The sequence below is a fragment of the Rousettus aegyptiacus genome, unplaced genomic scaffold, assembly GCF_014176215.1.
Source record: "Rousettus aegyptiacus isolate mRouAeg1 unplaced genomic scaffold, mRouAeg1.p scaffold_m13_p_1, whole genome shotgun sequence".
Taxonomy (NCBI): Eukaryota; Metazoa; Chordata; class Mammalia; order Chiroptera; family Pteropodidae; genus Rousettus; species Rousettus aegyptiacus.
This window is the reverse complement of record NW_023416284.1, coordinates 86,993,203-87,007,540: the sequence shown is the minus strand read 5'-3', so window position 1 is coordinate 87,007,540 and position 14,338 is coordinate 86,993,203. Positions and strand designations below refer to the sequence as shown.

Below are 14,338 nucleotides of genomic sequence, written 5' to 3'. Positions count from 1 at the left end.
TTAGGCACTGTATACTAAAGCTGATGACAACTGGCCCTGCCCTAATGAAGCTTGCAACTTTAGAAAGAAGGTATACTGACAATACACAGGCATACATGTTATGACCTGTAGGGTGACAATTAGTGTCACCTTCCACCCAATTTTAAGGAACTGGGGCTCTGTCTTATTTCCCTTTGCCTAATATTTTGTTCTATAATTTGTTCAATAACTCCATTCCTCCCAGACTGGCCTTGCCTCTGCCAACCCTCCCAAAAACTCTACATGCTGACAGACTTTGCTGACTTCCAACTACATGCCTGCTAGCATTTTCCATTCACTTCCTTCAAGATTCTCTAACTCCATCTCTCTGCCCTGCTTACCTAACTATATATCCATTCTTCTTGCTCTTCTCTGACCCCACATTCTCCAGATGCCTGTGCTTTGAGATACTTCGTTAGTAGAAATTGGAACAGGAAATCAAGTTTATAATCAGAAGACTGCTTGGAGGGCTGGAAATCAGTGGCCTTTTAAAGGCTGAGATTATTGAGGGCCCCATCCTTGTGGTCGGGCTTCTCTGCATGGCCTGAAGCAGTCAACTCGGTACCTTCTTTCTAGAGAGTTCTGGAGAAACAGGAGATGTTCATGCTTTTGTTTTGGTGGTTCTAGATTCCACTTCTTTTTTTTCTTTCTACAATTCATTAGGTTCTACCTTTGTTTTACTTTCAGTCATGCTTTGGTTAAATTAGCTCCTCATTTTAACTTCTTGTTCTTAATTTGTTCTTTTTGGACAGCATGGCCTAAGACTTCTGCAGAGAACTAACATTATCTATTAGTGTAGACTTAACTGGTTATCAAGTGAGAAAAAGAGAAGGAAAGAATGGCAGACAGTAAGAGAGATTTCATCCCTAAAAGATCTCATCCCTGTGGCTCCGTTTTACATGTAATAGTGGCAGGAGATGTGTTTTGCTCTCCAAGGGCTGAAGACATTCCTGATTGTCATGACTGAGGTAATATTACTGGGAGATAGTAGTAGAGGCCAGGAATACTGCAAAATATTCTATAATGCACAGGGCAGACCCACGACAACAAAAATTATCCAGCCCCATATGTCAGCAGTACTAGGGGTTGAGAATCTCTGGATTATAGTATGTTCAAAAGGCCAAGAAATATTACATAACTACTTCTCACTTGGGCAGAAGTTTATCTCAATTCTGTGAAATTATCAATAACATCCCTAATGATTTGGCTGACTCTAATAGTTCCATTTCTACTTGTGGGTTTTTTACTCTCTCGGCTTAAAGTTCAAAGAATCGTTAACTAAATATATCACTAAGCATTTTACCCTTAACCACATGTGTATGAAGCAGCTGGCTCACATAACTGATAGACCATTCCTCACTATACACACATGAAGGCTTGTTTGGGAGTTGTTGTCAAAATTTGCTGTGTTGGGTGTGTTGAGAGACAGAAAAATGGCAGGCAGGAAAGTAAGAGTAAAAATCTTACATGGAGTGAAATTCCACTAGGCATATTATGCCTTAAAGAATTTTATGAATGAGAGAATGCAAATAATAGATTCTTCTTTAGATGTGAAGCATTGCCAGCTTTGTTTAGGAGTTTCCTTCCTTCTTTCCATAATCAGGAGTTACAGAGAATAAAATAAAGAAGAAAGGAAGGAGTTTGGAAATGGGCAGGCCATCTATTCAGCATGAGAGCTTCAGCTCTGAGGTAGTGTGCTTTGAAAAGAGAAAATACCAGGACATATTGCCAAATAGGATCAGACTTTCCCTTTTCCTTTTTAGTCATAGAAATGCAAGACATGACAAATTGATAATTACTGTTATGATGGAGAGAGGTAGAGTTAGGTTCTAGGACATGATGGAGGGGAGTGCAGGGAGATAGCCTTTTATGGAGAATCCTACCTGCCCCCCTCCTTCCCACCACACACACAAGAATAAATTTTAAAAATCTGACATGGCTTCTTATGTTAATGGTCTCCTCTTTTCTTATTTAACCAAAAAATGAAAGAAAAATTGAGAATCTGAAATCTGAAACTGAGAATCTGGGCATGTAGATCTTATAGGCCCATACTGAATGAAAGCCAGAGTGCTGATCTTGACTGTTAGGAGATAGCCATGGCAGGTTTGGAGCCTCAGAGAGATTGTTAAACAGATGATCTGAGCTAGAGAAATAAGTTTACAAGAAATGCATGAGTAAGGACAAGTTCCAAATGACAGAAGAAAAATTGGATGTTTGTCATTTATGGGCAAGTACCAACTTATAAATTGGTTGTGTTCTCGAACTGACTACAACAATGGCACAATTAGAGTGGAGGGAAATAGGAGTAGTTCATTGATTGCTGAATAGGACCTTCAAAAATTCATAGTCCAATACTTATTTTAAGGAGGGATGACATGGTTCAGAAAAGTTGAGCATCTTGCCCAAGATCACTCTGAGACTTAGGAACAATGGTTGGTCTGGGATTCCCCCCAGGCAATCCTCTAATCAAGCTGTGTTGTCTATAAGCAGTAAGGTAGTAAAAATAATGATGGTGAGGAGCAAAGGGGTAAGAGGAGGACTGCCAAGGTGACTTGAAAGAGGGAAGGAGAAGTGGTAGGGAAGGAACACACCAAAAGCCAGGGGCAGGAAGGGTGATGCCTGATATGGGTCCCATTCGACCTACAGTAGACAATTTGGGTACACTTTGAGTGGGAACTTACTACATGTGGGGGTTTGGTACCTGTTGTAGCCCAGAAGATATGGCATAGAAGAGAAATAAGCAAGATGTAGTCTATAAGTTCTTTTCAAAATGTCAGCATTCCTCAGAACCCCACTTCTATCTTCTCAGCCCTTTGAAATCATTAATTTATTCAACAAATAATTACTGAACCCCTATCTTGTGCCAGGTTCTGCCCCAGGCTATGTAACCATAGTAGTGAATAAGATAGGCAAGGTCTGTTTCCTCTGGAGTTTGCTTTCTAGTGAGGCAGATAAAAAATAAGCAAATAAGTATGATAATGTCTGATCATGTTAAGTGCTATGAAGAGAATAATAGTTAACATGATAGTGACTGGATAATCTACGTTAGGTTGGGTATTCAGAAAAAGCCTCCCTGAGGTGACACTTGGTGACATGCGAAGAGCTAGGGATTGAGATATCTAGGTAGAGAGCACAACCTACACAAAGGCCCAAGAGCATGATGAAGCCTGTTAGGTTCAAGGAATACACAAAAAGCCAGTGTGGCTGCAACTTGATGAGTAAGGAGTAGATGAAATGAGGTCATGGGGGCGGGGTGAGCTCAGCTGTATTACATTGACATATGTGTTCATTTAACAAATATTTACTAAGCACCTACTATGCACAGAGCATTGATGAGGACATAAAAATGAAACTGAGAAACCTCTATCGCAAGGATTCTGTCTCCAGTGATGAGTTTATTAAGGATGATTGAATACTCAAAACTGCTACAGGTTAGAAAGTGTTCCAGACATAATCACAATGCAGACATTACTGCTTAGCAAGGATAGGAGCTTTCCAGAAGTAATTGTATCAATACACCCAAGTGCCTACCAGAGCCAGTTTATAATTTAAAGAAGGGAACACACTAGACATCCAAAGCCATGGCATGAGGTCTGAAATCCGGCTATCTGCTCCCTCCCCCAGGGTAGGGAGGTAGGGTCATTCCAGAGATGAGTAACTGATCCCACCTTTCCTCACCGGGTGAGCCTTCTCGGTCTTCGTGGGTGGGGGAGGACCACAGGAATCCCCCCACCCCGGCCTAAATCTGTCGCCTTCAGAAAACCCAGGCAGGGGAGCCGCGGTGATTAGCACCTGATTCACCGAAGCAGTCAAGGCAGGGCGGTGACTGCTCGTAACAGCACCCCGCCCCCACTGCCCGAGTTGCCCCAGGGGAAAAGGGCTGCGGGAGTTTTGGTGACTCTAACTTTCCGGGAGCCTGCCCTCTCGACGCGCCACCGCTGGGGCGGGGAGATGCCTGAGCGACCCCCCCGGCCCCGCCTCCCCGGGCCGCCACCCCTGCCCGACTCCCGAGCGCGCAGGCGGCTAGCTGGCGCGTGCGCTCTCGGTCCCCGGCCCGGCCGCTAGGCAGCGGTAATCTGCGCCCCCTCCTCTCCAACGCGCATACCTAGGATCCCTGTTCCCCACCTACCCCTGCGGGGGGCTGCCGGGGACCCTGGTCTGCGCTCCTTTTCCCTGCATGACAGCAGAGGAACTGTGGTTCGCGCGGCAAGGCGCCGGGGGCCCGACTACAAGTCCCAGGAAGCCAGCCAGGGAGGGGCGCGCGGGACTCACGCGGGGAGTTCAAGGGCAAAGCGAGACCATATCCTGGCAAGGACGCCGCAGCCTCTGCCTGGCTCGAGCCAGGAAGTCCGCGGCGGACGAGCGGAAAACTCTATCGTCCGTGCCGGGTTCCCTGTAGCAAGCCTAGTCACCCGGACCTCCTCGATTGTCGTTGTTGTTAATACTGCGAGCACGAAATTCCTCCCCAGCGCCTCCTCCCCTCCCGCCTCACCTGCTCCTCCCCCTCCTGTTTGCAACACGCCATTAGGGAGCCTGCGACCTCATTGCGAAGTTCTTAAGAGCTCGCATTCGGTCACCATGGGGAATGGGATGAACAAGGTAACGTGTCTTTCTTTCCTCTGTGCTGTCTTTGCCTCCACTTTTCAGCCTTTCCTCCGGCTGGTGTTTGCTGGGTAAGGAAAACCAGCTGACGGTCGCCCTGTCCTCGCTCCTCCACCTGCTTCACTGGCGTCCGATTCTCCGTGATTTAAACGTAGGGAGGGAGGGGCGGCATATCTGGGGCCGTTACCGTTAAGTCTGTGTGTTTGAGGCGCCCCCCTCCAGGCCCCCTGCCGGCTTCCGGGTAACCAGCCTCCCTCCGCCAGAACTAGCCGTGCCCTTTAAAAGCGTTGACAGTTCTGCTGAGACGTCGGCAGAGCAAGGAGCGCTGTGGTTTCTTCTTTTTCTCCCCTCCCTTTCACTCCCAAATGGGGCTCTTGACGCGTCACCACTCACCCATTAGTAAACTGAAGTAATAAGGGTCTTCTATTTTGTAGTTTCCTCTTTCTCCCCAGATTTTTTTTTTTTTTCGGTGTGCACAAATAAGTTTTGCTTGTGGAGAGGAAAGTTGACAGAGGCCTAAGTCCTAAGGTGTTCTTAAGTACCTGGGGTTGGGGGATTGGGGTGAAAGAAGAGATTCAAAGCTGATAATACTGGGTTCTGTGGCTTCTGGAAGAAGGGCAACCTGTTGGCTAGCTGTGCTGATTATACCTTCTAGAAAATCCCTGTTGCTCTCTGTCTCTGTTCAGCTCCTCCAGCCCCTATCCCTCGTTTCTCTGGAACCTCCTGCCCCCTTCCTCCGCTGTGCAATAGACTTCTGTCTTTCCTGTCACTGGAAAATACCAGATTCCAGCTCTAGCAGTTGAGAATTGCCCAGGATGTCTGTGTTCATGTCAACCACAAGGCTAAGGATTTTGTGACCTGGTACTGCTGGTTTAAAGGAAAGACTTATAAAACTTTTAAAAAGCCCTCCACGAAGACAAGTTCACAGGTCTTTGAAAGGGTCCTGGATCAGATGTTAGCTTTTGGTCTTCTGCTTGTCCTCCTCCATTGAATTCCACTTACCCACAGCTCCACATACATTCAACTTTCATATCTGGTGGATGCAACAATGTGGCTTTCTCTTTTGGTTAGTGCTGGGGTCAGCAGTTATTTGGTTCTTGGAGTGTTAGGTCTAGCAGGGAGTAGTTGGAGTCAAGATGGGAAAGGGGTAGTCCTGTGTAACTTAACTCTTCACCTGCCCATGTTGTGTTTCTTGTGTCCTGTAGACCCAATTTATGAAAGAACTATTTTGTGTTTTGGGTCTGCACACCTGAGACTTTTTGGTAATCAGAATTGTATTCATTGTGTGTGGGGTGTTTTTGTAAGGAGTAAGGGTGTGGTGGGGTAGTGATCAAGTTTGGAAACAGATTGTCTTTTGGAGAAATACTTGCATTATGTCCAGCACCACGAGCCTTCTGTTTTTTAAATGAAAGCTAGTTTCACAAGTTTGTGGACTCTGCCTTCCCATTACCTGTGGTCCTACCTCAGCTTTTCTTTGATTCTTTCTGCAGTTTTTCTATGTAGATTGTTTGTTCTTCATCTTTTTCAGCATTTATTTCATTTATATTATAATTACAAGAACATATTTCAGAATACAAATGATTGCCTAAGGGTTCAAAATTAATTTTAGCCTTTTCAGTAAAAACAGTCATACTCATGTCATTTTACTTTTCAAAGAAAGTAATAAATTTCTTGATGATGTTATCCTAACCATCTTGTATTGTAAATAGAACCACTATTTCCAATGTAGAGATGGAGAAACATATGTACAGACAACTTTAGAGATGTCATTAATTCAACAAGTATTTATTGTGTACTTACTATTAGGTGGTGTGCTAGTTTAGGGAATGGGTGAGAGTACAGTGCAAATGACACAAAGTTCCTTTACAGAACCTTCAGTATAGACCAGCAACTGCCAAATAGAAATATGTGAGCCATATATTTAATTAAAATTTTCTAGTAGCTACATTAAAAAGTAAAAAGAAACAGGTCAAATAAATTTTAGTAATATATTTTATTTAACTGAAATATATTCAGAATATTGTCATTTCAACATGTAACCAATATATAAAATTATCTGTTGAATGGTACAATTTTTTTGTACTAAGCCTTCAAAGTCTGGCCTGTATTTTATACTTAAATCACATCTCATTTGGGATTAGCCACATTTAAGTACTCAGCCACTGGCTAATGGCTATTGTATTACACAGCATGGGGTGTGTGTGTGTGTGTGTGTGTGTGTGTGTGTGTGTGTGTGTAAGAGAGAGAGGGAGAGAGGGAAAGGGAGAAGGAAAAAGGGAAGGAGAGACTGAGACAGAGAGACACACAGACACACAGTCACACAGACACACAAACCACAAGGTGGGGAGAAGTGGAGGCTCAAGAGGATAAAAGAAGGCAATTTCAGGAGAGTAGGTTAGTAGGTATGATTCAGTCCAGGCCAAGGATCCTGCTGGGGTAAAGATGATTACGCTGAGGTCAAAATCAATTGCTCAGAGGTCAGCAGCCTCTGACTAGAAATTAAAAGCCTTGACTACAATTTATTCATGTATTACTGTGTGATTTGCAACTAGGCTTCATACTTTTCCCATCTGTAAAAAGAGAATCGTTCATTTACAGAATTATTATAAAGTGCTTTTCTAAGAATATTTATAAATAAGAATGTAAAATGCTCTTAAAACTAAAAACAGTTTTCAGTATGTGTATACTGAGGTTACTGGGACAAGATTCTGTTTCAGTCTTGCTCAAGTCGATCATCCTTGACAAAAGAAAACTTATGAACTAGATAATGCAGATTCCATTCGGACTGCTTTGATTATAGCAGTTTTTATTTATATTTCATGCCATCATGGGGGATCTTACCATACATTCTAGTCTCCTATGGGACACTGTCATGCCCATCTCAGGTGTATATAGTATATTACACAGAGACTATAAAGGAAAGAGGCTTCTGTATTCTGGCCAATTGAAGATGATGAGCAAACAGAGAACACAGCAGTTGTGATCTGTTATATTTTGAGCCTCATCTCATGTGCCTGCAGTTTATAAAATCTAAGCCTCAGTCTAGCCCTAGGAAGTCAGTCTGTATTATCCTCTGTGAATAGATTGGAACATGGAGTCTTGGAGAGATTAAGTAGCATGGCTAGGGTCCTACTGCTAGGAAGCGGCAGAGCTGGATTTGGAACCCAGTTTCCACTGATTTTGAAGATAGTAGACGTTTTTACTCTGAGCTAGGATGCTAGTTCATCTGAAGTGAATTCTCAAGTGAAAGACACTGAAAAATAACCTAAAAAAGCTCCCCAGAGTTCCATATTGCAAAATAGGAAAGGCACCTCCTCTATTCCTTCATGTTTGACATTGATAGGAGGGAAAGGCAGTCAACTAAAACTACCATTTCATAGTTTTTTATGCAATTCCAAAGTAGATCGAACTAGCCGAAATTATATCACTAAGGAGCTTGTGATATGCCAGGGAATGTTTTGAGACTTTCCACATAGAACTCATATGATCCTCACAACAAACCCATAAAATAGATATTACTATTTTCATCCTTGTTTTATAGATGAGATACACAGAGATTAAGCGAAGGGCTCAAAGTCATGCATTTGGCCAGTGACAGAGCCGGAACTCAAAGCTAGGTGATCTGTTTTATAGCCGTAGTGCAGAGTGCCTCATTATGCTGCTAAAAAGATCAGTCTAGTGAGTGTCTCTAGTAGGATTAGAGTAAAACCTAAAAGGGCTATTGCATGCAAATGTCACATTTCTGTGGAGCCTTTGAAAACACCTAATTGACCCAAAGTTCTCTCAGTGTCTAAACACTCAAATTTTTTTTTTTTGGGGGGGAGGGTCTATAAGGAAAACTATCATTGTCATCTTATTAGTCTTAAGTACTACAATACCACATTAAACACAAAAATCTAGTCTCTAACCAAGCATCATGTCAGAGAAATCTGCCCCAGATGCTTTTCCATGTGCATGTTTTTATCTTGATCAACCTGAAATAATGACCCAAAAGTGGGCTATAATGTTACCATTCTAGGGTAGGATATGAGAACCCTCTGGCTGTGATGTCTTTTCCCCCACTGCCAGAGTTATTTCAATTCCTCCAGCACCCTGCTGCTCAACCTGGTGGCCTCTTCCTCACTTGCTGCTCTATGTTCTCTGAAAGCATTCTTCCTGGTGGAAATGGATGCTATCCTAGTAGTTCATGGGAAACTTTCTCATGGTAATGAGAGACAAACATTTCAACTGGTGCATTGCTTTTTCATTAGAAGCCCACTGTTGTGAAAGAAAGAGTGGTGGGGCTATCAGAAAGCTTGATGTGGGGTTTCTCTACCACTCCACTGCTTCCTGCCGTGATCTTGAACAAGTCACTTAATGTTTCTCAACTTCAATTTCTTTATCGCCCTCATTTCATAGGGATGGTGACTGCCTTATCTAGTCTAGTGTCCTTATTTGCTCCATGATGAGTATAATGATGCCTCCCCTAGTTTCTACTTAGATTCTTGAGAGAAGCAAATGAATGTATAAGAAAACATCTTTGCAAACTGTAAAGTGCAAATTTGCACTGTTAATAGTGTTCTTGGATATGTCACGTTAATAACTATAGTGGTGGCATCTGCCATGGATATGGTCGACACCTGTTTTAGGATGCCTCTTTTCTTTATCCTATGGAAGATAAAGGAGTATAGTTGAGAAAGGAGTATAGTTCAAGGGGGAAAGAGCAAGGGGAATATGCCTCCTAAGCATAGACTAGGGTTTCTCAGCCTCTGCAGTATTGATAGCTTGGGCTGCATCATTCTTTGTTGTGGGGGCTGACCTGTGCATTGTTGGAGGTTTAGCAATATCCCAGGTCTCAACCACAGGATGCCAGTAGTCTCTCTGTGACAACCAAAAATGTGTCCAGGTATTGCTAGATGTCCCATGGAGGGCAAAATCATCCACTAGTCTAGGGTTTGTCACTCAGAAGCTCCTGAGGCCTGTGTGATCGTTAATCTGAAACTAAATCATTCTCAGAAGGCACAAGAGGTCCTAAAAGATTGAGAAGCACTGTTTTAGCATGGTAAGGAACTAGAAGGTAAGACATCCTTGTGCTTTTGCATGCTGCTGTTTCCATGTGGCAGCATCTAACTTGGCCGCCTCCATAATTCATTCATCTGTTCATTCACCCACTCATCAAATTATGTTATTGAATACCTGTGATTGTCAGAATACCTTCCTAGGTCTTGCTGTGGGAAATAAATGTGAAAGACAAGAGACCCTGCCACCCAATTGGTCCCAGGCAGCTTACAGAGAAATCTTCGATGGGAGATGAGCACACTGTGAGTGGCACAGCTGTACAGCTGCAGCTGTGGAGCTGATGGACAGATGGCTTCATGCTGATGGTCTCCCTGTCTTCTCTATACCACCCCCTGAATATTTTCTCAACATTGCAATTTTATTTCATATTGAAAGAACAGATGTTTAAGGCATCTAAATGCATACAAGAGTATTCTCAGAGTCTTTCCTTTATAAACTGCATACTGGTTAAGTCCATAGCCAAATGGCCTTAGGAAATCTGTGATTTTTAACCCTTCAGGGAATCCACCAAAGTTCTCTTCCTCACTCCTGGCTTCAAAACTCAGAAAGTTCTTTCTGACCTAGGGAGAATTATCAGCCCCGTTACCTTGTACTGCTGCTTGATCAGAATTTTCTCTTATATCTGTTTGGGTGGTGCTGTCTTAGATTCCATGGCATCATGAAATACTAAGAGAAATGTTTAAAAGGTAAACTGAAGATATTTCTTGCCTTAGAAGCAGTATCTTTTAGTGCTTACGTGCTCTTTTTGGTGGCTAAGGATTTGATTTTATGTATTTCTGTATGGCCAGTGTTAGTAAAGTGTGAGTGTGAAGGATTTTGATCAAGAGGAGCCATCAACCATGGCTCAAAGTATTTCTGCAGAAGGAGTCTACCTACCATTATCTATTCCCAACCTTTTAACAGAAAATAAGAATCTTTTTTGACCAGCAGAGTGTTAGAGAGCATCTTCCTTTGTGGTTTGTGCTGTTTCATGACCATTTATTCCGCGATCATCTCTGCATGTTCCAGACTCAGTGGCAGGCTTTTTGGGACACAGCAGGGAATAAGATAGACATGTCCCCTGCTTCAAGATAAATCAAAAAGTAAGCAAATAAAATAATTTTAGGTATCGATAAGTGTGATAACAATAAAGCAAGGTGTTGTAATAGAGGGTTTTAGGGAGTTTGGTGGTCAGGAAAGACCTCCCTAGGAGCTATCATCTCATGGGAGACCTACAGGACAAGGAGTCACCTAGATGTACAATGGAGACAACATCCTCTGCACAGGAAAAGAACAATTGTTTCTGAGTCTCAAATATGATTCAGATCAATTCTAAACTTACTCTTTTAGAGTCATAGAACATTCCCAAACTTCATTTACAAACTTTTTTCCTCGATCTATTCTTACTTTCTACCAGGTAGCAATGATTTCACTCCTGCTATGTTCTTCTGGTTTGAGTTCAGACTCCATGAATTGTCAGCCATGTTGTTCCAGATGAATACTCACCTCTTCCCTGGTTTCCTCTATAAGCCATCTCTCTGCTGGAAAATTATTTTTTATTTCATTTTCCCTTTTTCTGTGCTTAGAGATTATTAGCAAAAATAATATGGGAGAAGTCAGGTCAAATTTTTTGAGTTTTAAGTTTCAGTTATGGAGCCGATTGGTATAAAAGTTTAAATATTGATGGGCTTATTATTCTCCTTGAAAACAAAAGTGTAATTTCTCTCCCTGCCAATGGTTAATCCTCCAGCCTTCCTTGATCTTGTTTTGTAATTTTATATGGAAGAAACTACAGAAACTGAGCTTGAGCAATTTTCTTTCAATTTCCAGGTCTTGATATTCTGGCTTACTCTTCTGGTCTGGAAAATGAAGTTAAAAGTTTACTGACATAACATAACTCTCTTTATATTACTTTAAAATATTTTAAATGCATATAAAATACATCTTAAATGATTTTTAGTAAGTTAGCTCCTTGATTTTAATAAATTCATACCTTTGCCTTTGCCAGCATTCTGCCCTGGCATCCCTTTAAAATGCTGCTCTCCTCGAACAGCAACCCCAGTGCCACTAGCCTGGTGTCACTGACCTCATACAGAAACCCAGCCAGGGAAGAAAAGGACAAAGTTTGATCTCACAGCCTTCACTGTGCATTTCTGTTTGGCCAGTGTTTTTTATATCCTTTGTTTTTTATTATCCTCACCATTGTTTTTATCCTTTCCTTGCTTCGCCTCCTCCCACCTTATCCACACTGTTTATCTTTTGATCTGTTCACTGAAAAATCATTTACTTGATTGAGCACCTACCAATCAAAGGAAAACCATTTGGGTTTAGAGAAAAGATATTCAAAGATACGATGCAGGCAGCAGATAGAGGTCATAAATTAGATGTCCACGGGCCATAGTCAGCCCGCAGAAGTGTTTTATTTATCTATCCCAATATTAAAGGTTTTTTTAAAGGTAGTTGACAGTATTTGAAAATTGGACCGTTTCCTATAAAATCTGGATGCTGCTATTAGGGGACCTTTCCTGTGTCTCTCTTTACTTCCTTGGATGTGGAGAAAATTGGGGAAGTGCTAGGCATGGGGCAGAGGCTGAAGCCATAGCAACCTCAGTCCTTGAAGGTCTCACCTGCCGAGGTCTTGAATTTGGGTGTCATTCTACTTGGAGCTACTTGGAGCCCTAAGATTTTAATCTGAAATATCACATGATCAGCTTTGGACTTGGAGGCAGGTTGAGGAATCCTTTGGAAGGACAAGTACAGAGGTGGGGAGATCTCTAGGAGGCTGTTACAGTAAATCAGAGAGGAAGCCTAAGAAGTTGAACAAGAGCACTGAACTAAAGTTCCAAGAAGAGCACATAAACTGAGAAGTAGAAGGAATTTCTAAATGAGGCTTGAGTAGAATTCAGAGGAGGGAGGAATATTATAAAAGTAACCTCTATCTGGTTCTTGGAGTGCAAGTGGAAGCGCTGCTTTCAGGGTTAGTAGGACTTTGCTAGTCTATGACTTGCTTGGTCTGTGCAGCTCATTTGCAATTGTGCATTTTTTTCAGGGTTGAAAGGCCTGCATCAGGGTCTGTGGTTGTAAGCGACAGAACCCAAATGTGGCTGCCTTAGATAGAATAGGTCAGATGGTTAGGAAGGCTGGAGAACCAGATTTAGGCTATCCTGCCAGGAGCCAGTTCTACAACTGATCTAGTGAGAGCATTTCTGGGACTGCTCTAAGATGCAGATGTTGCTACTGTAAGGTAGGCTGTCCTGGCTTATCTCTGGATTCTGGTCTGGAACAGCTGTGGAGACATGCTTCATTTCAGTCACATGTCCATGCCTTAGCAGTGAAGGTAGAAGTGAGTAAATATTTGGCATTTGCAGCTTCTGTAGTAAAAGCTGGGCTTACTTCCCACCAAGACTTCAATGTGGGGGATGGGGATTCTCCAAACACAGGAAAAGGCTTCAGAGACTAGGAAACCCATAAAATAAAGGGTTTATACTTTTTTAACATACTGAAGGGATGTGAGATCCCACTGAGGACTTCTTCTCTATTTTGAGAGAATATTGGATACAAATAAAGGTGATGTTGCAAGGTGGGACCAGTGAGGGGTGTTGGGAAAATAGGGGTTATTTGGCTTGGCTGGAGATTAAAATGGGGGAAATCCTTCAGAGGTAGAGAGTCATGTTGAAATTTTCAGTTGAATTTCAGTTTTGGCCTTCATTTTCTTGGGAAAGTTTGCCATTGCACATTTTGATCTAGCAAGTGACCCAGTGAGAATATAACTTTAGAAAATTAATTTGATGGGACAAAAAGTAAGTTCAGTGGCTGCTTCTCTAGTCCATGTGTGAACTGAGGTTCTGGGTTGTGGTGGTGACCATGAGCCAAGGAGCTGGTGCTATGATTGGACTTCATAACTCACTGGCCAGAGGGAGGGTACTAGGGTAAGGAGAGGGACGTGCCCTGGTGGGAGTGGGTGCCAGGTTTTTCATTCTGGATGACTGGGAGAGGTGACACTATCAGGGGACAAGAGGAATTGATAATTGGGGGAGGGAAAATAATGATCTGTTTTAGATAGTGGAGTGAAGGGAGTAGAAGCCAGACTGGAGCTGAGTTCCAAAGGGTAGATTTAGGAATCATTAAATCATAGTTCTAGAGCAGTGGAGCACAGAGGTGATCTAACCTCATGTGCTTGTTTTATTTTATTTAAAAAAATAATATGGAATGTATTAATTTATGTGTAGTAGAGAAAGTAGTAGAAGTACAAAAAAGAAAAGTAAAAATGGGATATAATCTTTTTCCAAAATATCACCATTTGACTTTAAACAAAAAGCAAATTGAAGTAATGCACACATATGATTAGAACATTCAAACTATATAGAAAATTACATACAGAAATACAAAAGTGGTCTTCCCCAGACCTTCCCAGCCTCCTGTGTCTGCTTCACAGAGGCAAGCATAGGAGTGAAGGCATTGTACCGCACACACGACTTTACCATTCCTTTATTTTTATCATGACATTTCTTAGAGTAAATAAACATACATAATAATATCTACTTCTTTCTAACAGCCCCAAATATCTTAAATATCTTAGTGGCACTTAACAGAGCCCTGAAAACTGTCTATCTCAGTCACACCACTATCCCAAGTGCCCAGCACAGTGCCCATGTGTAATATGAATTCAGCAAACCATTCA

At 42.2% G+C, this 14,338-nt stretch overlaps 1 protein-coding gene across 8 annotated transcripts in view; it reads left to right on the top strand.

Annotated features, from left to right (window-relative positions):
- The first annotated feature begins 4,051 nt into the window (after window positions 1–4,051).
- Window positions 4,052–14,338, top strand: part of DUSP22 (dual specificity phosphatase 22) — a 59,255-nt gene continuing 48,968 nt past the window's right edge. For 6 of the 8 annotated variants that reach the window (XR_001598739.2, XM_016159512.2, XM_016159509.2 and 3 more), the window contains exon 1: window positions 4,055–4,617. Coding sequence is in view for 5 of the 8 variants with exons in the window: in XM_016159509.2 (XP_016014995.1) it covers window positions 4,597–4,617 (21 nt within the window). In the remaining 3 variants the exon portion in view is untranslated. Of the gene's footprint in view, window positions 4,618–14,338 lie in introns of all 8 variants that reach the window. The other 2 variants (XM_016159510.2, XM_016159507.2) reach the window with 2 other exon arrangements.